Source organism: Cynocephalus volans, chromosome 12 (genome assembly GCF_027409185.1).
Source record: "Cynocephalus volans isolate mCynVol1 chromosome 12, mCynVol1.pri, whole genome shotgun sequence".
Lineage (NCBI taxonomy): Eukaryota > Metazoa > Chordata > Mammalia > Dermoptera > Cynocephalidae > Cynocephalus > Cynocephalus volans.
In genome coordinates, this window is record NC_084471.1 from 68,854,666 (window position 1) to 68,880,013 (window position 25,348).

General features: G+C 42.7%; 2 protein-coding genes across 8 annotated transcripts; one reads left to right on the forward strand and one right to left on the reverse strand.

Annotated features, from left to right (window-relative positions):
- The first annotated feature begins 898 nt into the window (after nucleotides 1–898).
- Nucleotides 899–16,405, forward strand: CSRNP2 (cysteine and serine rich nuclear protein 2). 2 transcript variants are annotated; one of them, XM_063075364.1, is made up of 6 exons: nucleotides 899–1,153; nucleotides 1,759–1,932; nucleotides 6,389–6,625; nucleotides 7,603–7,862; nucleotides 11,138–11,434; nucleotides 13,068–16,405. In XM_063075364.1, exons 3-6 carry the CDS (start codon nucleotides 6,475–6,477, stop codon nucleotides 13,989–13,991), a joined length of 1,632 nt encoding a protein of 543 aa, XP_062931434.1. In that variant the 5' UTR covers nucleotides 899–1,153; nucleotides 1,759–1,932; nucleotides 6,389–6,474; the 3' UTR covers nucleotides 13,992–16,405. The 2 variants fall into 2 exon arrangements, with proteins under 2 accessions (XP_062931434.1, XP_062931435.1); XM_063075365.1 differs by lacking the exon at nucleotides 1,759–1,932.
- LETMD1 (LETM1 domain containing 1) lies at nucleotides 13,141–25,348 on the reverse strand. Of its 6 annotated transcripts, XM_063075370.1 has the most exons (10): nucleotides 25,218–25,348; nucleotides 24,526–24,677; nucleotides 22,793–22,908; nucleotides 22,095–22,177; nucleotides 20,541–20,727; nucleotides 20,316–20,417; nucleotides 19,633–19,785; nucleotides 18,975–19,071; nucleotides 15,215–15,319; nucleotides 13,141–13,190 (listed from the first exon to the last, which is right to left on the reverse strand). In XM_063075370.1, the coding sequence occupies exons 1-9, from the start codon at nucleotides 25,337–25,339 to the stop codon at nucleotides 15,255–15,257; spliced, it is 1,077 nt and encodes a 358-aa protein (XP_062931440.1). In that variant the 5' UTR covers nucleotides 25,340–25,348; the 3' UTR covers nucleotides 13,141–13,190; nucleotides 15,215–15,254. The 6 variants fall into 6 exon arrangements, with proteins under 6 accessions (XP_062931440.1, XP_062931437.1, XP_062931436.1 ...); XM_063075367.1 differs by lacking the exons at nucleotides 13,141–13,190; nucleotides 15,215–15,319 and adding an exon at nucleotides 16,971–18,023 and having other exon boundaries at nucleotides 20,316–20,411; XM_063075366.1 differs by lacking the exons at nucleotides 13,141–13,190; nucleotides 15,215–15,319 and adding an exon at nucleotides 16,971–18,023.

A 25,348-nucleotide genomic window follows, 5' to 3' on the forward strand; every position in this document is an offset into this window, starting at 1 on the left:
AAGGCTGTGTTTTAACCGGCTGAGCTAACCGGCCAGCCCCTCATGATTGTTCTTTTGAAGGAACTGCAAGGAGGCTAGTGGGCTACTCTATTGAAGCACAGTATGAGAAGAAGAAAGTACAAGGAAACGAGATGACAGAATGGGGGTAAGGTGGGTGGGACGAGAGAATGCACCTAGATCCTGTAGAGCCTTATAGGCTAAGGGAGAGGAAAGATAAACCAAGCAAGTGTGTCCTTGGCAAATCACATATAACTTTTGACTTCTTAGTCTTCGTTTTCCCCATCTTAAAAACGGGTTGCAAAGTGATGAAAATTAAAGATCATGGTAGGCTGGCCGGTTCTCGGTTAGAGCGTGGTGTTCTAACACCAATGTGAAGGGTTCGGATCCCTGTACCAGCCCGCCGCCATTTTTGTTTTTGTTTTTTGGTAAGAAAACAACCACATCAGTCCTCATATAAATAGATAGCTCAAAATATTGCCTGTATTTTCTTCTTTATAACTTGGGCAGACTGCAGCAAGTCATCGCTGAAGACTAAGACCCCATTAGCAAGAAGGGGGATTATATTCTGTAGGCATGGGAGTGTGGTCCTGGCAAAAGGAAAAAGGATGCTTTAAAGGAAAATTCATTTAGTCATTGAAGATCTGTCGCTGAGGGTTTCCTCTTCAAAAGGCTGCAGCGGTATCAAATTCGCTTTCCCAGGGTCCGCCGCAGCAGAGACAGTCTCCAGAGCCTGTTTGCTGGCCGGCTTCGGTTTTGCGGTAGTCACCGCCTCCAACTCCCGGCATGCCGCTGGGCGTGGAGCGGCACGTAGACTCCATTTCCCAGCCTGCCCTGGGGTCGGTCAGAACGTGCAGGCGCCTATAAGAGCCGGAGCGCAGCGGCCGGAGCCTATTGTTAGCCGGAGCCGGGGCGGTTCTGGGTGTCTGCTGCCTGGGGTGCCCGAGTTGCCGGAGCTGCCTGCCCCCCGCCGCCTGCCGGCCGGTCTGCTCACCCACCCTCCTTCCCCGCCCTGCCGCCCTGGGAGCTCCCCGACTGTCGCCGCGGGGCCCAGGATTCGCTCGCTCCTCCCTTCTTCCCACCCGGGCTAGGGCGGCGGCGGCGGCAGCGGGGGCGGCAGAGACCATCACGGGAGGAGGCAGCTGCGGCGGGGCCGGTAATGGGCCTGGGGGTGCGGGGCGGAGGGTGTCGCCTCGTCCTTTTTCGGGATCGGCCCTCAGGCGGCTATGAAGGAGTGGTCAAGCCCAGAGCAGTGCGGATGGAGGGGTCAGATATGAGGGAGGCTCGCACGGCAGCGGTCGGGGGGTGGGGAGCTAGGGCGCCGCTGGAAAGGAACCGAGTCTGGAAGAGGCGTGGGAGCGAGGGACACCGAGGACGCGGGCCCGGACTGCGGGGGCAGCTTGAGGGAGACCGATGGACGGCTGGGAAGCCGGCAGGATTGCGGATGAGGGTTGAGTTTGGAATGGAGTGGAGAATGCTGTGGGACGGAGGGAAGTGAAGGAAGGGGAGGGAGAATAGAGGAAAATGTGGGAGGAGTGTTTGGGAATTTGTGAGTAGCAGGCAGGAAAGGATGAGGAAGGCTGGGTAGGGGCTGCAGACGACTGGAATGAACGGGAAAGGTCAGCAAGGTTCATTAAAGGGAATACAGTGACTTGACATGTCCCTTCAGCTCCCGTTCCTGATGTCTCCCATTTTTCTGGCGTTGTGTGGGAAAATAAAAGCATCACTTGCCCTGGTTGCTAGCTTGGTCTTTTTTCACAGGCCCAAACACGCAGCCGACTGCCATCCATCCCGTTTAGTGCTATGATCTTGAATCATCCTTTTAAAGGGGTTTAGAGTAGCCGTGTGACACACAAACTGTTCTTCAACATGAAATGTTAAGAAGTTATCCCCAAGAGACAACACTGTCCCTTGTCCTGCAGTTTTCAGTTAAAGGTAAATCCATACTTGATTCAGATTTTCCTTTTCTTTACTGGCTTTCCATCTTGCAAATCTCCAAAGCCAGGATGTTGGTGTGTGCGTTATAAATGACTTGATATCCTTGAGAGTTAATGCAGCATCATGTTCTAATTCTCCCACAAAGATCTTGTGTCCTCCATACGACTATAGTTTAGACATGGAAAGCCACATTCTAACCTTGTGTTAGTGAATGGGTAAAAACTGGGGAGCAGGGATAGGAGAGGGGGTTTCTTTAAGTAGCTTAAACAGGTTTTCATTTGAGTGCTTTATAAATTCATGATCCTGATGATCACAAGGATGTAGGAATCCATGAAATTCATAGTCAACCACAGTCTTTTGTAAAAGGAGAAATAGGGCAGGTCATCGTATTCAGGTTTATCATAACACTTAGCAGCAAGGCTTCCTCTAACCCAGCTACAGATGGTAGCCCTGACAATTTTACTATAGATTTTGGTCCTTTGACCTTCAGCAGAAGGCTAGGTTCCAATTGAGTGGAGAGGCTTTCTCCTGTGAGATGTACTTTGTCTTATTATTTTGGACTCATTTAAGAAAGGGCCTTACGTTACCTAAACTTTGCAAATACATTCTGTTTCCACAGAATTTTTCCTGGCCAGTGCCACTTGCTAATCTTACCAACACTGGGTTTTTTTTTACTTGTTTTGGTGGTTACAGGGATCCTTATAGGCCTGAAAAAACTTAGATCTAGTACTAAAATACACATATGCTGGTAGATCTATTTTATTTGGTTCTAGCCTAATGTCTTCTATATACTGTGGATCTGAACTATTTCATATACCTTTGGGAAGTGTTCAGCTAGAAACACTTGAGAAAAGAACATAAGGCATGTTGCCAAAAAGTGTCAGCTGACCTTTAATTTCACTGGCATTTAAAAGCTTTTATAGAAGGTTGCATTATTTTCTCCAAAAGCATTTTTGTTTGAGTTGGTCATTTTGACAGTTAACTGTCAGTTATGACCTGCATTTCCAGTCTCACCTTGATTATTTCTGTATGGATTTAAGTGCTTGGGGTATAACTTACAAGTATCTCTTGAACACAGGCATTGCTCCTCTACCAGTGGATAGTTGAGGGAGATGAGAATGACAGATTTCTAATTGTGGTTTGAAAGGTGATTAATTTGATGAATTGGAAAGTATGGAAACTATTCTAGTTGTCACTATTTATAAAGAAAGATTTCTTCAGGGTACTATGGAAGTGGATGGGAGTTACTGGTGCCCAGTGAACATCTTTATTTAAGATGAACATTTTGTGTGTCAAGTTAACACCAGAGAGGACAGGGAGAGCTGGGTTGAAATTTAAACTTATATTGGTTGTCAGGACATAATACAGTTTGAGTATCCCTTATCTGAACTGCTTGAGACCCAAAGTGTTTCGGATTTTTTGGGGTTTTGGCATATTTGCACAGTATTTATTGGTTCAGCATCTCTAATCCGAAAATCCAAAATCTGAAATACTCTGATGAACATTTCCTTTGAGCTTCACGTTGGTACTTAAAAGTTTTGGTTTGGAGCATTTCAGATTTTCGGATTAGCGATATTCAACCTGTAGATAGAATTTTTTTTTTTTTTTTTTTTAAATAATGGAGTTAATGTCAGAGAGAGTGATACTAACAGATACTGGGAATGGCGAAGAGAGCAAGAGCAGCGGATTCTCTTTGAGGATTTTCCTGAGTGCCATCCAAGATCTGGAATAGTTAGATCATAGGTCAGTATGCCCATTATTTACACATATAGCCATAGATTCCATAGACAGCTTAAGGAAACTGTTTTTCTCCTAAGTTTCACATCTTTTTCCTTTTTTTCTTCTTCCCTATCTACCTCTTATCATTGCCCAGAAGCCACTATTCCAGAAGTAGAAGTGGGGAAGACATAGAAAAAAAAAGGAGGAGAGTGGAGTAAGCAGCCAGCAATCCTTGCTGCACCTGAGTGCACAAAAAGTAACCTAAAGAGAAATGATACTTCTGAGGGCAACTGGGTTAAGATAATGAAGAATTTTAGTAATAAAGATGATTTTGGACCAGACCCAAGCTCATGTGGGGCTTAATAAGAAATATTCAAAGGAAACCCACACTACTGAGAGTAAGGGACACCTGAGGAAGGAACACGGGTGTACATTTGCTTCCAATCATGTATCTTTTTTTTTTTTTCTTTTTTGTTTGATTTTATTTGCTTCCAATCATAAATCCCTGAGTGCTTCCAGGCCGAGGAAAAAGCCACTTTTCTAGTAGCAGCACTAACTGGAGCTCAGTTAAAACTGAATCGGGGTTTGGCTGGTTAGCTCAGTTGGTTAGAGCACAGCCTTATAACACCAAGGTCAGATCTCTGTACCCGCCAGCTGCCAAAAAACCCCCCAAAAAACAACTTGGGATTTAAGCCCTTTCTGAGAAAGCAGATTTTCAGCTCAGCCTTCTTTCTCATGTGGTTGATAAGGTATTTATTAAGTGGGGAGGAAAAATTAAATTCAGTGGTCAACATTATTTTTTTTTAATCCCACCCACATAAAGTTCTCAGTTACAAGTGTTCCTCCCCCATCTCTCATAACAGAAAAGAATGAGAAATTTGTTGGTTGATAGGTATCTTTAAACCCAGCTAATCTTGACCCATTAAAAAGTCCTTGGTTCTCTCCGTTCTTACCATGTCCTAAGAATATGACCTCTGATGGTAAGATCAGTAACCTGAAGAACAGAACTGATACTCTGGCTCATTTTTAAATTTAATTACAATTTTATCAAGTACTTTATTTTTTTCCTCCCTGGCCAAATTTATTTCAGGAATGTGCTTGTCTGAGACCTATGATGGCTGAGGTTTCTTAGGTATGTCGTGTGACCTGAATGCAGAATTTTGATGAGATCTAGATAGACAGATTAGGAAATATCTTTTCTAAAAAAACTTATTAGGTCTGGTTGACTTTGTAGAGCTGATCTGAGAGCAGGCAGATTGCTTCCAAGAGACACAGTCTAGAAAAACAGCTCTTTAGCAGGCATCTCTTGACACCACGTATATTCTGGGTAGCTGCTCTGCAGTAATGGAGCCCTGTCATTCTGGGCAGTATTATTATTCCTGCTGCATAATTAGCAACTAGTGAGATCATAGTCTGGGGAGATTCTGGCATTACCAAGGCAAAGCAAGGGAGGCTTCGTCACGTGTGGCTCCAGTTCTGACAGCATTTCTCTGAGCAGATTCATGAACTTAAGTCCAAAGACAGAGAAGGAGAAAGATTTGTACCTGAGAAATGGACTATCAGATTCCTTGGTTGTGTGACAGCATGTTGAAAATACTGCCTGCTATATTGATGTAACCAGAGTAAATTGTCACTTCTTTTACTATTTGTTTTCCCCTTGCTGGTTTCTTTACAGAGGGTAGACCAGATGAGCCCTGTTTTATGGAACAGAATGAGATTAGGAAAGATTCTGGGTTGTTTTTTTTTTTTTTTTTTTTTTAAAAGATGACCGGTAAGGGGATCTTAACCCTTGACTTGGTGTTGTCAGCACCACGCTCAGCCAGTGAGCAAACCGGCCATCCGTATATGGGATCCGAACCCAGGGCCTTGGCGCTATCAGCACCGCACTCTACCGAGTGAGCCACGGGCCGGCCCAGATTCTGGGTTTTGAAGCCAATGCAGATTCTAATATTGGGCCATTTTTTTAGTACTAAATTTGACCTTTTTAGGAGCCTGATGGGACACTTTAACACTTGTGAAGATCTGGGTAAAGGGTTTTCCTGACTGCTGATGTCCTTCAAAATTGACAGCCTGGAGCAGTATTTTCCAAAGTGTGTTCCAAGGAGTATTTGCCCCATAAGATACAAACAGTGGGTTCCATAATCGGGTTTCTAAAACACTGCATTCTGTTTTCTCCCAGCCTTCACCATGCTCATCAGTCTAGTAAAAGCTTCTAACAGGTTCTGATGTAAACAGTTTTCTGAATTATTCTGACATAGTCCTATTTTTGTGTAAAAGTATTAATACCCATGGAATGCCAGGCTATATTATCACTAGGAAAAATAATTGGGTCTAGTCTCAGTTTAAGCAAAGCTTAGTTCTGCCTTTGATCCCCAGTCCCTCCCACTGGTCCCTTGGAGAGCTATTCTGTGTGATCAGAAGAGCAGCTAGTCTTATCCCTGGGCTAATGAAGCCTAGAGCCTAGCTGGATTGGAACCAAAGGCCTTCCCTCCACTGGGAAAGGTGCTGCTGCTACTCATCTGATTATTCTAAGAGTGACTGAGACTGGATGGGCTGAAGGGAAACAAAAGTAGGAGAATGTTGGCTGAAATCACTAGAGGAATGACCTAATCTTGAGAAACCAGACATCATTGCTAGGTTAGGTGCTTGCTTTCTTCAACTAGAGAGCTATGTGTAGACTTGGGAGGGGTCTGTCTTAGGACAGGAATGCTGATTCCTCTTTTCCCCTGGGCAGAATCCTAATGCACCTAGCTAGCTGGTGGTGAGCAGGGGCTTTGGGGCCAACGTGGTGGGCTCCCCAAGGAAACCCCTTTGAAACCAATGGATGCATTCACGGGCTCCGGTCTCAAGAGGAAGTTTGATGATGTGGATGTGGGCTCATCAGTTTCCAACTCAGATGATGAGATCTCCAGCAGTGACAGTGCTGACAGCTGTGACAGCCTCAATCCTCCTACAACTGCCAGCTTCACACGTGAGTGAGCTGCTCTCTCCCTGTCTACACCCACATTCCCCAAGCATCAGAGCCCATTTAGATAGAAGCTCTAGAGACAGCTTCTATCCAGCTTAGGGATTTGCCCTCAATCATAATCTTTCCTTGCTCTTTGGAGGGCCTCATTGCAAGTTTATAATATTATAAACTGAAGTCTGATTTATTCTAGCTGATTTTGCTTGTGTGTTGTGGTTTGTAGGTCCCCAGTATGGGCTGAATTAGATTGAAGAAGGAGGAGTCTAGGACTCTTCCCTTCCCCCACCAAAGTCCCATAGTGTTCCAGGAAGCTGTAACTGTAGCAGGACATAAATGCTTACTTCCTGGACAACTGGGACAACTCCAGACTTCTTAATTCTTATGGCTCAATTACTTCTTGGAAAGAACATCTTATACTATAGATCAGGTGTTGTCCATGGGCCAAATCTGGTCTACTGCCTGTTTTTGTAAATAAAGTTTTATTGGAACACGGTCACACCCATTGTCTATGATTGTTTTCATGGCACAGTGGCAGAGTTGAGTAGTTACAACAGAGACCTCATGGCCTGTAGAGCCTAAAATATTTACTGTCTGGCCCTTTACAGAAAAAGTTTGCCATCCCCTGCTATAGGTCAAGGCTATCCAATAGAATTTTCTCTTATGATAGAAATGTTCTATATTTGCATTGTCCAATGGTAGTTATTAGCCATATGTGGCTTTTAAACACTTGAAATATAGCTAGTTTAACTGAAGAGCTGAATTTTTAATTTATTTATAATTAACTTTAAATTGCCATGCATGGCTAATAGATGCTGCATTAGACCATGAAGCTATAGATTGTTATATCCTGAAAAAATAGAAAGTTCTTTAGGTACTGGGAGCACATTTGGAGAAGAGTTGAAAGCCTAGATAGATGGAAAGAGTGAGGTTCCCAAAACAGACCATCTCTGGGTTAATAACATCTGTCTGTGCTCCCTTCCCAGCCACATCCATCCTGAAGCGGCAGAAGCAGCTGCGGAGGAAGAATGTACGTTTTGACCAGGTGACTGTATACTACTTTGCCCGGCGCCAGGGTTTCACGAGTGTGCCCAGCCAAGGTGGTAGCTCTCTGGGCATGGCCCAGCGCCATAACTCTGTACGCAGCTACACACTCTGTGAGTTTGCTCAAGAGCAGGAGGTGAACCATCGAGAGATTCTTCGTGAGCACCTGAAGGAGGAGAAACTCCATGCCAAGAAAATGAAGGTGCCCAAGGGGTGTGGGGTCTGGTACTTCCCATATGCTAAGATAAAGTGGGAAACCATCTAGGTCCATTTTTTTTTTTTTTTTTTTTTTGGCTGGCTTGCCAGTACGGGGATCTGAACCCTTGACCTTGGTGTTGCAACACTGAGCTCTGAGTGAGCTAACTGGCCAGCAAGGTCCATTGATTTTTTATTTAACTGTTGTCCTTGGCATGTAGAGATTCTAAATCTTTCTAATGAGAAGTCTCAGATTTGGAATCAAATATCAGTGTGAGACTCTTTTCTTTTCCTTTCTGGCAGGGGAGTCTACCAGAGATAGCAAAATGGCTTCCCTAGAATTCCCCTCATCACTCCCTACAACCCACCCTCACCCCAAAAAAATTTTTAAGTTTTTCTTTCCACTAACTTAAAAAATTTTTTTTATGTTTAAAATGTGAATACCTGAAGGTATTAGGTCTGACACCTCTGGAAACCCAAGGAAGCACAATTTTCAGTTTCTTGTCAAATGATTGTCCCTTGCCCTGATAGAACAGGTTTTGGATCTTTCACATTCTCTGAAAGGATCTTGCTGTTTCTACAACTCCTATCACTCCTAGGTGATAGTCTTCTGGGTGCAAACAACAGCATTATCAAATAGTTATTTATACTTGTATAATACTGTGCCTACCGTCTGATCTAGCACCAGCTCTTCAAGTTTAGGAGGAGGGAGGGACTGGAGGAAGACCTGTCTCAGATGTCTCTTTTTAGCTTTCGATATGCTAAATGAGCACCATTTGGCACTCCACAGTTTCCACCAGTCCTCAAAATTTACCCCAGAGTTCCTGGTTCCAAATTTGAAGAACACTGCTTTAAGCCTGGCCAGCTTTCTTTTGAGCCCAAAGCATGCTGACCCATATTAAAACAGGTGGCTGCATCATTTCCAAGGTTGTGGAAGACATGCCAGAATGTGGTAGGGTTGGAGAACTGGTGGCAGATGTAGGCAGACCAGATTTCATTCCTTTCTCTCTTTAAGAGCTCTATGTCTACTTCCCTCAGCCTACTTCAAAGGCCTTACACCTGCTTTTCCAACCAGAATGACATTTAGGCTTCCCTTTCTTCTGAGGAATTCCATCACTGACCCTATCACCTTCCTGCTGCCATAGCAACAGTTGGGCAAATAAACACTGTTTTCATCAATTGCAATGAAGGCGTTCTTCCTGTTCTCCAGAAGAAAAGTCCTCTCCTAAATCTGGTAGAGGAATGAACTGTCAAGACAGGATATCATTCTCTTCGTGTCTGCCCCCCTTGTAGGACTTCTAGGGACAAAGCCAGGTAAACCCAACACTTATTAGCAGGATATTTAGTGAGCACTAGCAGTGGTGGCATGTAACACATCTTTACATGTCAAGAGAAAGCCCTTGCTTTTTCTTCCCCAGGTCCAGTTTCCTCCTTACAAATTTTTCCTATTGTTAGCACTCTGTAAGAGAGGCAGTTGGTCTCAAAAAAATATATTGTCTGCATCTTTCATAAACAGTCTAATGTTTGTTTTCCTTTTGGGCTGTTGTTCTAATAACTGTTTGGTGCTCTGCGGCTTTAGTTGCCTATAATCTTTCTAATACTTTTATTATTTTATTTTTAGTATTTTGGACTTTATCCGTATGGAATTCATTATAATGAATGGTATGAATTGGGAATCTAACTTTTCCCCGCAAAGAATATCCAGTTGTCCCAATACCAATGAAAGACTCTTTCCTCACTGATTTGAAATGCCACTTTTATCATGATATATTAAATTTCATATCTACATCACTTTCTTTCTATTGCATTTCTAATCTCTTTGCTTTGAGAGACTAGCAGGAGGGAGAGTGCTTAGGAGGATGCCAACCCTGGTGATATAGACAGGAGCAATTTTGAGGTCTATAGAAAGGCCCCTTGTAGCTGGCCTGCCTGGTACAGAAATAGACTGAAAACCCCCAGAAGCCCCACTTCTCTCATTTCTCTACCACCCCCCATCCCAAACAAACAAACAAAAAAGCCCGGTATATAGCTTATTAGCCAGGTCTGTTGCATCACATCTCTCCCAGGAGTTGTTCCTTTACCAGCACTACACTGTGGTTGTCTGATGAAATAAACCAAAGGCTTCAGTCATGTGGCTTTCAAGCTGCTAGCAGCTTCCATAGCCCCAAGGATTATGAGGCCTCATTTTCTTTACTTGAATTCTCTAGCAAGATTTTTTTTTTTGTTGTTTGTTTTTTTGTCTTTTTCGTGACCGGCACTCAGCCAGTGAGTGCACCGGCCATTCCTAAATAGGATCCCAACCCGCGGCGGGAGCGTCGCCGCGCTCCCAGCGCCGCACTCTCCCGAGTGCGCCACGGGCTCGGCCCCTCTAGCAAGTTTTGAGAACTCATTCAGCCACAGATTGTCTTCAATCTGTCCTTCCACTAGAAAACCCAGATTTCTGTACACTCAGTATTATTTATACCACCTTACCTTACACATAGCAATTCTTTGAAGTCAAATTTAAAAAAAAAAAGATTAGAAAGGAGAAAACACATTTCTTCTAGGCCCTGGGCTAAAGGGCTTTCTTTTTTTCTTTTTTATGAGGGTTTTCCTTTATAGCTGTTAATGTTCATTTTTTTTCTCCTTCCTATAAAATGAAGCTCTTCTGTGCATGCACAGATAATTGTTCACACTGTGGGGTTCACATTCATTGACAAAGACCTGGTAGCCATGTACTACACTTTAATGTACTCTTTCCCAGAAGGTAGTTGGTAGTTTTGGATTCTACGGGGTAAAAGTTGAAGGATGTTATACAAGGTTACCTATGTATCCAAGGAACATCCAACCATTGATATACTTTCTCCTTCTGGTGTTAGAAGGCTGGTGAACCTAAGTAAAGGCACACATGTCTGGGAATGGAGGGTATATTCGTGGGAATAGATTATCTTCTAGGAGGGAAGATGAGACCGGGATTTTTTAGCAACCTGGACCCAGAAAGGTGATGTCTCCTGTGTTGAAAGTGTGATGTTAGAGCTGCATAAGATTTCCTGCTCTGGATTTATTCTCCCAGTGTGCACCATCCAATATGGTAGCCACTAGTCACATGTGGCTATTTAAATTTAATTAAAATTATAAATTCGGTTTCTCAGTAGCCACACGCACTAGTGGCTGCTGTGTTGGACAGCACAGATATTCCCATCATTGCAGAAAGTGCAACAGACAGTGCTGCTATAGATGACCACTGTGAGGAAGCTTGTGTTGCTAATGCTTGAGAGGCTGACCTTTCCTGTCTCTTGGCAGCTGACCAAGAATGGGACAGTGGAGTCAGTGGAGGCTGATGGACTGACACTGGATGACGTTTCAGATGAAGATATTGATGTGGAAAATGTGGAGGTGGATGATTACTTCTTCCTGCAGCCTCTGCCCACTAAACGGCGACGGGCCCTACTGAGGGCTTCTGGGGTCCACCGCATTGATGCTGAAGAGAAGCAAGAACTTCGAGCCATCCGCCTCTCACGGGAAGAGTGTGGTTGTGACTGTCGACTGTATTGTGACCCAGAAGCATGTGCCTGTAGCCAGGCTGGGATTAAATGCCAGGTCAGTTCAAGTTGGCCTGAGATGGTGTATCTGCACCAGGGTCAGCGGGGTGTGGAGTAGGTGTCAATGAACATAGGAGGCTACCCATGTGGGGGTGGATTCTCCATGTCTGTGAACACTCCCTAGTTCCACAACCCTCCTCCACCAATAAAGAAAACAAGCATGACAGGATTTAAGATGTGGAGATACCTATTATCTTTTCTGAGTTTCACACCTCAGAGATGATAAGCAGCAGCTGTTAGCAAAGGGAAGAACAGTGGTTAGTATGTTTTAACATTTAGTAACTGTTCCTTAAATACTGACTCCTTGAGATGAAAGGAAGCAGAGAAATGAGGTGGGCCTATACGTAGATTCTATCTGCGAACACTTATTCACAGTACCTCCACTCCAATTTTGTTAAAATCAAAGTAGTTTTCAGATCCTGTAATTCATGACAGACCTGGCCTGGAAGAGTGTAAATCCAGTTTCCAGAAAGACAGAAGGTATCATCCCTTTGTTGGTTTTCTGACAAGGGACATTTTAGGAAATATATATCAATTGAAAACAGCAGTACCATGCCAAAGAATGAAATTTATCTGGAGCTTGTATGCTAAGGATATGGATGCTGAGTCCTTGTGGTTGAATTTTTCCTAACCAACCTTTTCTTTCTTATTTTTAGCTAGGTAACAAGTAGCTGTAGCAGATCTGGCCAGATGTTACTTTTTAGAAAATATTGCTTTTCAGACTTAAGTCCCATAATGAATAAATCTGATATACACTGACCTGAGAACAGTCCTAAGAACTGGTGGAACTAGAGTAGAGATTTGTATAAGTTGATATCATAGGAAGATATTGTGTATTTGTATATGCTTATTTGCCTACTCACATTTTTAATTTTTAATTTTAATTTTGGTACATGTGGATTTTTTTTTTTTCCTTTTTGGAATACGAAACGTAGATAAAGAAATAGAAAGCATCTCCTTTCCTGACATCCTTGGTTTGTAGTAAATTATCTTAACTGCTTCAGAACTAAACCGGTCAACACTCAGGGAAAAATGAAGCAGGTAGTGCAAATCTGCCATTATTTGTTTGAATCTTCATTCTAGTACCTTAGCAAACTGAGGTACCTTTGCTTAGTTTCCCCAGAATGTATTGCTTTGAACTAGCAAGATCCTCCATTCACTTTCCTATGCCTGTCATTGCAGAAGGCGTAGGCTTTGGCTCCAGCCTTTTGTTGTCTCAGTGAACCAGGTAAGTTCTGGAAAAGTCTGAGGCACATAAATTTCTTCATCAGAACTGTTAGCATTCAGAGAGGTATCTCTGGACTTTTTTTTTTTTTTTTTAACTGGAAGGACCCTTTGATGTGATTTTTGTCTACATTCTATTTAGAAGAGGAAACAAAACTCTAGAGAGAAATGACTTTCTTGAGGCCACACCATTAATGAATGGCTGAGCTCGGACTGAAATGCAAGTGGTCTGATACCTACCACCAAGTGCTCTGTTAGCTCACGCTGCTATGTTTTGAATTGGTTGCTTCTCTTTAAGACCTTAAATCCCAACTGCTTGTGTTTGCCAGCTAATGTCTACTCTCTGTATTGTTAGATCTGTTGGTCTCATCTTGCCTCAACCTTGTTGTCCCCCCGCCTCCCCTCAGGTGGATCGCATGTCCTTTCCGTGTGGCTGCTCCCGTGATGGCTGTGGGAACATGGCTGGGCGCATTGAATTTAATCCAATCCGGGTCCGGACTCATTACCTCCACACCATCATGAAGCTGGAGCTGGAGAGCAAGCGACAGGTGAGCCGCCCAGCAGCCCCAGACGAGGAGCCCTCATCTACTGGCAGTTGCAACCTGACAGGGGCACAGGGCTCTGAGACGCAGGACTTCCAGGAGTTCATTGCTGAGAATGAGACGGCAGTGATGCACCTGCAGAGTGCAGAGGAACTGGAGCGGCTCAAGGCGGAGGAAGACTCCAGCGGCTCTAGTGCCAGCCTGGACTCGAGCATCGAGAGCCTGGGCGTGTGCATCCTGGAAGAGCCCCTGGCTGTTCCTGAAGATCTGTGCCCAGGCCTTACAGCCCCCATTCTCATCCAGGCTCAGCTGCCCCCAGGCTCCTCTGTCCTGTGTTTTGCTGAGAACTCAGACCACCCAACTGCCTCAACGGTGAACAACCCATCCTACTTGAACAGTGGGCCCCTGGTCTATTATCAGGTGGAGCAGAGGCCAGTCTTGGGAGTGAAAGGAGAGCCTGGTACAGAAGAAGGCCCAGCCTCTTTCTCTAAGGAGAAGGATCTGAGTGTCTTCTCTCTCCCTGTTACCTCACTGGTGGCTTGTAGTTCCACAGACCCAGCTGCCCTCTGTAAATCAGAGGTGGGGAAAACATCCACTCTAGAAGCGCTATTGCCTGAAGATTGTAACCCTGAGGAGCCTGAGAATGAAGACTTCCGCCCTTCTTGGTCCCCCTCAAACCTTCCCTTCCGCTCGGACAATGAAGATGGCTGTGGGGTGGAGACAACCTCACAGCACAGTGAGGACCAGCCTTCGGAAGATTCTTCCCTAGAACTCCCTCTGGCAGTGTAGCATGGGGATGGAGATTCTGCCTCTTACCCATTCTCTATTTATTCCCTTATTTTATCTAATGCCATTTCAAAACAAAACTATAGAAGCAGCTGCTGCTCCCATGTTATTTTATTGGGGTCTTTGGGGAATGGGTGGGAAAGGATTGTTTGTATTTTTTAAAAGGGAAACAGTACCAAGGAGACCTGCCCCAGCTTGATCTGGGAATAGAGTCTTGGGGCAGAGGAGGCTGCATAGTGCTGAATACTGAGCTTACTGGGCCATTAGAACAAAGAACTAGGATCTCACAGGAGAAGCTGGGGAATTCAAGCAGCTATTCTTTATGTAGGGACCAGAACACAAGAATTTGAATAGTATGGCAAAGCCCCTTCTCTTCTGAGCTCCAGGCAGGGTACACGTTAATTTTTCTCAGTGGTTATTCTGGTATCTCCTTTTGGTGTATCTCAAAATACGATTGGAAATGTCACCCGGTTGAATTGAGAGAGAGGGTGGAAGGGTTTCTGCTTCTGTACAAAACCTCCAGGATTTATAAAAATTTAACCTGCCTTCCCCTGACCCCCTATTTGGAAAATAAGTTAATATTTGACATGTTTGGTGTTCTCTGACCTGTTCCCCACACTGGGGATTCCTGGTCTGTAACTTGAATTGTTTCTTTGACATTTTCTTAGGTACTAGAGTTAAACTTGTCTATTTGTCTTTTTTTCCTCCATCCTTTTTCCTTTGAACAAAAAGAGCTAAATTGGCTAGATGTGTGGTATAAAGAGCCTGAATCTTCATATGTGTCTAATGCTAGCTCTGTCAGGCAGCTCTAGGTTGGGGCTCACACATCCCACGAGAGGCCTATATGGAACATTAACTATGTCTGAAAGATGACTTTGTGTCATGCTTTTTCATCCAGATTTTTTTGCCTCTTTGGGAGATTTGAGCTTTAATGGAATACAGGATGTGGCAATCTAAGGTCACCAACTACTGGGGTTTTTTGTTTTGTTTTTTCCTGTATCTACCCTCTTGGTCCTTGGATATACAGGGTTAGACAGTTCTTACACTATTCCAGTTCAACCCAAAGAATTGCAAATGTTTATTGGAGCACCTCATCTTGATGGTATATAAAAATTCGAAGCCAAACTAATTCTTAAATGCCACATACAACTCCCAGGTTCCAAAGGATTCAAGTTCTGATAATAACCTTTTAAGTCTACAGAATGGGACTCAAATTCAGTTCTTACCTGTCAGGGGGATATAGTTCCTGTTCCTCTTATGTCCAACTTATGTTCCAAGATCTGCTCCACTGGACACCACTGATCTCTTTTTATTAGCAAAGTTATCCTTGCCTGTTTTGAAATGGAGGCAGTAAAGAGCAAAACACTATTCTTCTCTAGCATCCTTGACACCATGCTTCACTTCTGGTATGGTTTATTAACCAGGAAAGAAAAAAGTGAAAAACTGTTTTTTGTTTATTTCTTTTGGTGGGGGAAGATAACTATTCCTACTTATGTCACTCATAAAGTCTTTTCCTGGTGTCTTAAAGCAACCATCATCTATGTCATAGCAGCATTTCACCTATAAAATCTCTGAACCCTGAGCCTGAAAAGCATTGTACTTAATACAGATAAATTCTTAAACCCACTCTGCCTTTCTTGTTCATTCCTGTTTTGGCTTGGTTTTATGTTTGGAGGGGAGTTCTTAATCAAGTACCCAAGCTCTTATCTCTCCCCATTGCCTGGCCTCACAAGAGAGTTGAGAGTCCTAAGTACCTGAGATCTAGATGCTAGATCTAACCCGAACTGAGCTATACTCCCCCACCTTAGACTGGTAACTTCAAATACAAAGTTGAAGCTTAACTGGAAATCTGGCTTTCTAGAGAAATGGATCTTTTTGAAAGTTTGTGTTGGAAGGAGGGGAGGGTGAGCTCTACACATTCCCTCTTCATGAAGGCTCCAGCTTAATCTAGAAAGTGGATTCCAGCTGCTCAATAAGAGACACATTAGCTTTTGGAATCAAACCAGGAATTCAAATCTGTAATTAATAAACACATTGCCAACCCACAAGATATTTGATATTTCCGAAAAACTGTAGTTTCTTAATCTAAGTCCATCTCTTCATTAACTACAATTCTGACTCACGCTGTTCCCAATCTTTTGAATGCTAAATATTAACATTTAGCATTAACTGTCTTGTCAAGCAAAGGATCTTTTCTACAACCTAGTCTATCTCATTTCTGGTGCTACCTGAGTTGGACAGAATTATAGCTCATGGTTGCTAAGAAAGCCAGGCCTCTGATCATAGAAGCAGATAGCTTCAGTCCCCTTCAGTCTAGGCCTAGATAAAAGAAATGACTCATTACTACAACTCTTATTTTCCAATTTCCTTTTCACATACTCTATACAGGTAGTATTTTCAATGTGAATCCAAAGCTTGTCTGGTTTTTTTTTTTTTTTTTGCTCTTTAGGTTCTTTACATTGTGATAATGCTGTATTTAAAGAGAATATTTAAATGTAATATTAAAGGAATATTAAAAAAAAAATCGTGCGTTATTCCTTTTCTTGGTAGATCAAAATTCAGTACAGAAAGGATGTTTCTATAAAACTAATTAGGTCAGTTAGGAATTAATATTGACAATAAAAACATCTTGTGATGGAAAAATAGAATATTCTCTTCAGAGCACCATGAGTTTGATTTGCTTCATATGCCCTTATATGCCTTTTTGGCTGAAGCAGGGCTTGCTCCTGCCCTACTGAAACTCTGCCTTGTCTGTAGTCCCTATTCTTTGGTCCCATTTTCTCATTCCATTAACTTCATATATATGAAACTCTCTCTTCCTAGTTACCACTTAAAATGTCCAGCAAGAAGATCAACTTCAAATGAGTTCCTTCAGAACTTCTATCCCATCAGAAGGTTCTACTCCAACCAATTAAATCCCCTTTAGTTAGGTTATGTTAGTCTTTTAAAAGGAGCCTTAACAAAATGATTAGAGTATGCATAAGTAATTTCCATCAACTGGTTTCAGGCAGTCTTTACTTGGGTTTAAAAACAGTGCTTCATGCATTTACAATAAGTTATTACAGAAGAACAGGTCACTGATGTACACATACAAAAGCTAAACCCAACTTACTATCTGGATACAGACCTCTCCTGGTCTCCCTGGGCTGGGCAATAATTAAGGATTTGATCCACGGCCCAGAGAAGGCAGCCATTGTCAGTTACAGTGGGATCACTGCAACCCAGTGGAGGTAGCAAAGAGTAGAAGACCCACAGGGGCTATACTACAGCCCAGAAATTAAGACCATGGGGGCTGAAGGCTATAAATACTGGGGAAGGGGTCAAGAAGCACTTGTACTTCCTTTTGTCTTAGAATGTTTCCATAATTTATTCATTAAAAAAAAAAAAAGGTGTTTAAAGGATTTGAAAAGGAAAGGGAATGGTTAGCCCATGCCAGTAAGGAGAACTAAAGAATCCCTATTTTTGGTCATATTGGAAAGGACTGAGGGGAGCACTGAAGTGCATGCATGGGTGTAAGTGCTCCAGTTTAAGTACTGTTCTCATTGCCAGCCAGAAATTTACAAAAAACAAAAAATAAACAAAAACCCTGCTATAAAGAATATAGCAGTGGATGAGTCCTAGACCAAATGAGGATTCCCACCTGGGGCAAAAACTGACTTCCCAGGATCTGAACTTAACACATCATAGTAAAAGCCCAGTACAGAGGCTCCTGCCAGCTAATTACAAGGGAGATGGGATGAGACTTCACATGGGCCACTCCTGGAAAGGGGGCTTGTTTTACTTCTAGCTGTGAGGGGAATGTCTGTAGTTCCCACATGGGCACCACACTGTGAAGCCCATGGCACCTGCTCCTCTGCCACCCACACACCTAACAGTGCACAAAGACTCTGCTGACAAGTACTGTTTGGTCCCACATTGCTATACTATGCGACCGCAGGACAACACCATCCATTCCATGGGTCACTCAGCGCCTTGTCCCAAGATAGTTGGTGGAAAGCAGGACCACGTTGTGCAGCAAGAGGGATAGCTCAGCTTCTGAAAACACCATCAATGTTAGTGGTTTGGCTAGGGAAAAATTTGCCTTCTAATCTCCTTAGTGTATAGGGCTTGAAACTGGAGGCACGAAGCCAAGCGCAGGGAGGTGTGGCATTAAGAGGCTATCATTTTCAAAGTTCCCCTGCTTCCTTCCAGCCCCTGCATGCATGCTTTCCTTTCCTTCCACTATATATTCGTATCAATTCATCTTCTATTTCTTGATTCTAATGTGATGGCAGTAGAAAATTCAGAGACAATGGTAATGGCACCATTGTCACCTTGGGATTCTTCTGGTAGAAACTGGTGCTCCAGGGACATTTCTCAGCTTCAAGATTAGTAGGCTTACCCTGATATATAAAAGCCGAGAAAATATCAAGACCTAGCCAAAGGTTCCAAACAGGAAATTGACAGGCCTAATACCCACCCTCAGATACATTTGTTTAGCTAGTACAGTGTTTTTGTCTTGAATCTGAATGCCTTTAGACCAGTGAATCTCAACTGGGACAGTTCTGCCTCTTTCCCCCTACCTCTCCTCTAATCCCAGGACATTTGGCAATGTCTGGAGATATTTTTGTTGTCACAACTAGGGACAAAGGGGTGCTATGGGCAGCAGCCAAAGATATTAACATACTATAATGCACAGGAAAGCTCCTCACACACACACAAAACGTCAATAATGCCAAGGTTGAGAAACTCTGCTTCAGACTAGCATGCACTCACTCTTGTGTTCCCACAATCCCCACTATTCCCTCTTATCTTACACAGTTTACTTCATTACCTGCCTAAACTTGAGGTAGGCATGTGAGTAGGAATGTGTTTGTGCCCTTTTAATTAGACATATATGTTAGATGAGGGTCTCATAGTACCCAACAGTCAATTTCCAAATAATCTCAGAATAAAATACAAAAGTAACTTGAATTTTAGTGGCATAACCATAGAAATTTGTCTTACCTTTCAGGCTGCAGGAAATCTGCAGCCATTCTCCCAGCCATGTTCGGCACCTGTCTTCAGCAATACCGGTAGAATTCAGGCCACGAAGATAACAAGCCTATATCACTCAGAACAGAAATAGTTCTTAATAATCATAAAGTGAGTATGCCAAGTAGAATCCACAAATAATCTTAAATCTCCTTTTTTAAAAAAAATTTTAAAGTTTTTTTGGTGGCTGGCTGGTATAGAGATTGAACCCTGGACCTTGGTGTTATCAGCCCTAGCTCTAACCAACTGATCTAACTGGCCAGCCCCTAAATCTCCTTTAAATAAGTTACAACCTTATCCTGGCAAGAAACCTTTCACCATGGCAATCTAAACTAGTGATGGGCAAGATAAAAACAGGCCTATATAATCTAAAACAGTAGGTCTAAAGTGTAGTGTCCTTGGTTATTGAATTACCAGAAGAAAAAACATATAAACCAAAATTACTGTGGGCAATTCCCTCCCACTAGTTACGTAGCAAAAAAAAAAAAAGACATAGAAATGAGGTGACAAAATAGAGAACTTCAGTTTTAATGTAACAAGCAAGAAAAGGAGACCCTGGTAAGCTTCCACCCTGCTGTGAGCTCAAAAGCCCACCAAGGGTTGAGGGTGGATGATGCAATCAAGCCCTTACCGATTTCACTTCCTGAGCAGTCAGTTGGACAATCCCCAGCTTTGCCAAAGCCCTGTCCAGCTGGTGAATCACAGTGGTATGAGTCTTCAAACGATGTCTCAGCAAGGGAGGAGGCAGATAAGGTGTGAGAAGCATGGCCTGGCTCAAGGCTTTCTGTGATACAACAATATAGGAGGAGAAAGTCAAATAATATTATCTCAAGCAAAGACCTGGAGCTAAGTGTGGCTGTAGAAAAGAGAAGGCCTCCTTTGCAGGAAGCACTCCAGGCTCTCCTGAGCAGGGGTGGTGGGGGCCAAGGGCCTTGGCCACGGCCCCCCAACATGAACAACCAGCCCAGCCACGACCACCAAGCCGCAGCAAGAAGGTTCCCTCAGGTTCCCGAGCTGGGATGGTTGGGGGTGAGGGCTTTTACCACACCCCCTTGACATCTGCACCCAACCCGGCAATGACAAAGCCACCCTGGAAGCCTCCCAGTATCCCCTGTGGGAATGGGGGTGGGGGTACAGGCCTTAATCCTGCCCCACCTCTTTCCTTCTTCTTCCATCCCACTTCCTTCCCTTTTCCCCTCTCCCCCTCCATCCCACCTGCTCTGCAACAACACTACCCTAGAATATAAAAAATAATATTAATAAAATTACATTTTCTTTAAGAAAAAAAAAGAGAGAAGGTCTCAAAATGCTCACCACTTGCAAAGCCTGGAGTTGGTTCATGCTCAGAGGATGGTTAGAGAAACACTCTCTCAGAGCCAGGATATCATGTATTGCTGGATGGGTACCATGCTGTATCTTGGGAGAAGTAAGAGATTGGCAGATGTCAGGAAGGTCCTGACCAGCCCTCCTACCGAGTTTTAGTGCACACTGCATCTAATAAGATTCCTAGTTTGTAGGAAGGGTGAACTGAAGGAATACCTTAGTGCACAGCTCTGTCAGATGCCACTGGAGTCTTGCATCAGAAATGAGAGGGATGGACTTTTCTAAATAACTAATGATTTCTGGGTGGGACTGCTTCCGGAGAGCATGATAGATATTTAAGAAATCAATTTGTTGTTTTGGGGTCCAGAAGTGTTGGACCAGTAGTTGCCTGGGAAACAGGTACCTGAAAGGAAAAAGAATCACAATGTCACTTGCTAAAACTAGCATCTTTCAAAGTGAGCTAAGAAAGCATTTGGCAGAAATGAATAGAATACTAGGAGGAAGAGATGGAGACGCTATTTCCCTACCTCAATGTTCTTTTTCTTAAACAAGTCTCAGACCAAGCTTTACATGTACACTGAAGCACAATTTCAAGCAACATTACTAAAATGTGATATGAAAGGGAAGAGTAGTAGAATAGTGTGGCATGCAGCAATCAGATAAAATGACTCCTTTGAACTAAAACTTGTGAAGAACATGCTTTAGACAGACTTGCAGACAGAGCTAGACACTATATATGATGTCAACAACCTAACTGTAGCACAGTCCTTATGTATACATATAGTATGGAAAAGGTAATAGATTTGTTTTTTAATTCATTTATCCACATGTGTGGTGACATGGCTGCAAATTCTCTGGCACTCCTCTTATGGAGAGGTGAGGTCTATGTCCCTGCTTTTTTCCCAATCTGGGTGATTGATTCAATCAATAGAATAGAGCAGAAATAAGTCTATGTGACCTCTAAGACAAAGGCATAAAAGGTCATGTAGATTCTCATCCACTGGAACACTCACTCTTGGAGGCCTGGGCTGCCATGTAAGAAGTCCCACTACACTGAGGCCACCATACTAAAAAGGCCACCTGTAGGCACTCTGGTTGACAGTTCTAGTATTTCAATCACCCCTGACAATGCACCAGACATAAGACTGGCCTTGTGCCCTCCAGACTAGTCCATTCAGCAGCTAAATATCACTGAGGGACCTCTGTCAATACCTCATGGAGGAGAAAAATCAGTCACCCACCTGAGCTCTGCTCAAATTCATGACCCATAAAATCATGAAAATGGTGGTTGTTTAAGGCTATTAACCTTCTAGGTTGTTTGTTACACAGCAACAGATAACTGGAACAACATGCAAGGTCACAGTTTAGAATGTCATCTTTGGATACAAAATAATAAAGATATGTTATCAGAATATGAAATGCACTTTTTCACAAAGAAAAAAAATTGCCCCAAGTTGCTATGCTTCTCAGGGAGTGGGTTGCTGCCTCTAGGGACAATGGAGAAAGTCATTATCTATTTCACATCACACAGGGCAGCTAAGAGATAGGGAGAGTCTAGGCCACCTATACCTATAGCTGTGATGTGGCTTGGTAACCAAGGTGTTACTAAGTGGTTATTATGAACCTTGGAATAATGAGAACACTGGAGCAGAAAGTTTGATAACCTCTGTCTAGTTTCTGGAATAAAAAGTTCTTCTTAGAATAATTTTTAATAAAAAAAAAAAATCTATATATCTTCAAGATACTGGGGAGATGGAAGGCTATACTCACATTAGCAAGAAGACCAGGTAGTTGGCAAAGGGTGGAATGGAAATGATACCTAGGAAAAGACACTTGGTGACATCTCGGCGGAACTAAGCAGAAATAAACACAGATGCAGTTTTAACCCAAGTAAGTTCTTAATACAATAAACAATCCCTCCAACCCATTGTGCAGTAAACATCAACAATAGCACAGAAAAAGGACCAAGTTTATTTCTATCTCCTTCTAGATGGTAACTTCCTTGAGGACAGAATCTCAGATTTGTTCACTTTTGTATCCCAAATAATATCTAGTACAGGACCTGACATTGTATCAAATCTCTCAGCGAATTCTTCCTGATCTGCAGAATGAGGCCCAGACTTTCATTCTCACCTTCATAACTACCCGTCAAGTCATCATCATTCTACTTTCCTGCTGCACTTTTCATCCGTGTAGATTTCTATATGTTCAGAAACTAACTGGATTTTAGTGTTTACAACTTTATTCAGAAAACGTGCCAGAAACTCTATGGAGCTCTGCTATGGAGGGCTATAACTCTAATGATCCCAGTGACAAATAATCTAATGCCTTCATTCAGTTCAATACTTTGATCTCGTGGCAAAGGGCAAAAGTTTGATCAACGGTGAACAAGAAAGAAAAGACTTGAGATCTTGGTAAACTGTAAATACCTCACCATGAACTTCTGGATATCTGCCTCCAGCCCATACCTGTCTCAAATGCTCCATCTCCCGGTATGAAAGTTGATGAAACTTTATATTGTGCTTCCACATATTTGCCTTTATTCTTCTAGCCTTTTTGGCATCAGCCCATAACATCTGCAATCCTGCCTCATTAAAGTAGAGGACAGAGTGTGGTGTTATTCCAATTTGAATTTGTCCATAACTTCTTACTCCATGTTTACTCACATGCACACGCACTCATCCCTCCCAAACACTACTCCATATAAAAGCTTTAAACTAGGTAACTTCAAACTCTCATGAGGCCAACCCATATCTCTTTTCTCATCCTTTTTTCTCTCTGCACATCACCTCTCTTCAAGCTAAGTTGGGCTTCTGTGATCTGTATGGAATGGTCTAGCTCTTCTGATTCATTACTTACTCCTTTTTAAAAACAAGCTCCCTAACCTCAGGAAGTTTTGCTTAATTAACCCTATATATTCCCTAGCCAGATATTAACTTATCTCCTTTCTGTAACACTTTTATAAGTAGTATAATTCAACATGTTTCCATGATCACATACTTAATCTTCATTCTCTGACAATTCTTACATTTATCTAGGACTTTAATTTTAAAACATGCTTTTACACTTATGAATGAAATGATATGATATCAAGATGGCTTCAAAATAATACAGGAGAAAGCAAGCATATAAATGACATAAGATTGGCAGCCATGAATTGATCACTGTGAAGTGAGGTTGAGTACATGGGTTGGTTCATTATACTATTCTCTCTACTTTTGTGTATGTTTAAAATTTTCCATAATAAAAGGTTTAAAAACAAACAAACCAAAATGTTTTCAGACTCTTTTTTCATTTCATCATAGTTACAAACCTAGGGGCAGAGAAAGCAGCCATTCTTATCTCCACTTTACAGATGAGGAAAAGTTATTTTTCAAGTCCATGAAGCTAAAAATAATTATGGTAATATTAAGAGTTGACAATGTAGCAGTTTATGTAATTGGTATTATGATAAAAGTACAGAGCATAATAATATTAATACCTAACCCTTATTGGGCACTTGCTATGGATCAAGCCCAGTTCTAAGTACTTTACATGTACCGATTTATTTAATCTTCACAACCATATGGTCAATCCGTAGGTTCTATTATTCACATTTTACAGATGAGAAAACCATGAGACAGAGAAGTTATGTAACTTGTTCAATCACACAGCCAGTGAGTGACAAACTGGGATTTGAATCAAGCAATCTGGCTCCAGAGTGAACACCTGACACTATACATATCATCTCCTAGTAACTAGCAGATGAACCAAAAGATTCAGAAACCAAGTATACGTAGTGCTATTTAGACTACAATATGCTACCTAAGATAGATTTGTGACAAGCATTATACCACATTTTCTTATGGGCCAAGTTAACTGATAAAACACAGGGCAAGTCTCTATAACCATAGATCCCCGTCCTTGTACAGGACTAAGAATTTCTACTACAGCTAGGTGTATGGTTAAGAAAAGTGTAAGAATATACCTCTATTCTCCTCTCTCCAGGGTTGTCAGAAGTTATTTCTCATAACATCTTTCTAGAAATATCCTCAAGAAGTGCTAATTTATAAAAATTAGTTTAATGTTTAAGCACTTACAAATCAGAAAACATCCTAGTTCACATGCTCATAGCAGAACCTGCAAATGATCTTACTTATTCTAACTCTCTGACATCGACAAAGAGCTGATTCAGGGATTTCTATTTTATTTTTATTTTTACCTTTCATGAAGATTGTATACAGGATATAGAAGCGGGGGAAATGACGACCCAAGAAACGATGGTATTTCCCATTAATCACTTTTGTCTTGGTCACCACATAAGAGATCAAGCTCTTCACATCTGCCTTTGGAGAAAGGTGAATCTCTGAAGACCTACAAGGAAAATCAAAGAGACTATCTGGGAACCAGTCCTAGAAGACCCCTCACAACTGGAGTCTCTAATATAAAATACAAGCCTCAGAGAATGTATGCCAAGACTTGAAACTTCTGAAATCCAAGGAAGATCTTGGGGTCAAGATCTGAGAAAGATAGGGCAGAGGCCAGGCAAGTAGGGAAGTCAGGGTATGAGTCTGGAGACAGCACAAGGTTTGTGAGACAATCTGAACTACAGGCTAAGGCCAGAGACAGGTGGGATCGAGATAGCGACGGTAAGTAAATCCTGAGCTGAAAAAGGGAGGTTGAAATATGAGCTCAGGACAGACTGGGAAATCAGACAATATGGGCCATTGAGAGTCGAGAAGATCAGGGAGCCAAGTCACTAGCGGGGATCGGAGTGCGAATCCAGAGCAGAAGAATTAAAAGCCGGGGGCCAAGGCGTGGAACCCCGAGAATTAAGAAACTGCATGCAAGCAAGGTTGAGCCACTGGAAGAGCCTGGACGTCAAAAATGCTTTTCTATCTTCAGGTCCCTCACCGAGGGGCCCCCCAAGCCATGCCAAAGCGACCAAGCTGCAGCTTCCGGGTGACAAAGAATCCAGGGGTGACCGCCGAACCCCACAGAGCAGGACGAGCCCAGCACACCCTAGAGAGCGCCATCTTCACAGC

What these genes read in the sequence shown, in the direction of transcription:
- CSRNP2 (XM_063075364.1), top strand. Translation starts at nt 6,475, where the DNA reads ATGGATGCATTCACGGGCTCCGGTCTCAAGAGGAAGTTTGATGATGTG. An exon ending in TCCATGCCAAGAAAATGAAG is followed by an intron (nt 7,863 to 11,137) that starts GTGCCCAAGGGG and finishes GTCTCTTGGCAG; the next exon opens with CTGACCAAGAATGGGACAGT. An exon ending in AGGCTGGGATTAAATGCCAG is followed by an intron (nt 11,435 to 13,067) that starts GTCAGTTCAAGT and finishes GCCTCCCCTCAG; the next exon opens with GTGGATCGCATGTCCTTTCC.
- LETMD1 (XM_063075366.1), bottom strand. Translation starts at nt 25,339, where the DNA reads ATGGCGCTCTCTAGGGTGTGCTGGGCTCGTCCTGCTCTGTGGGGTTCG. An exon ending in AGATGGAGCATTTGAGACAG is followed by an intron (nt 22,178 to 22,792) that starts GTATGGGCTGGA and finishes ATTTCTGCTTAG; the next exon opens with TTCCGCCGAGATGTCACCAA. An exon ending in CTGCTCAGGAAGTGAAATCG is followed by an intron (nt 19,072 to 19,632) that starts GTAAGGGCTTGA and finishes TGAGTGATATAG; the next exon opens with GCTTGTTATCTTCGTGGCCT.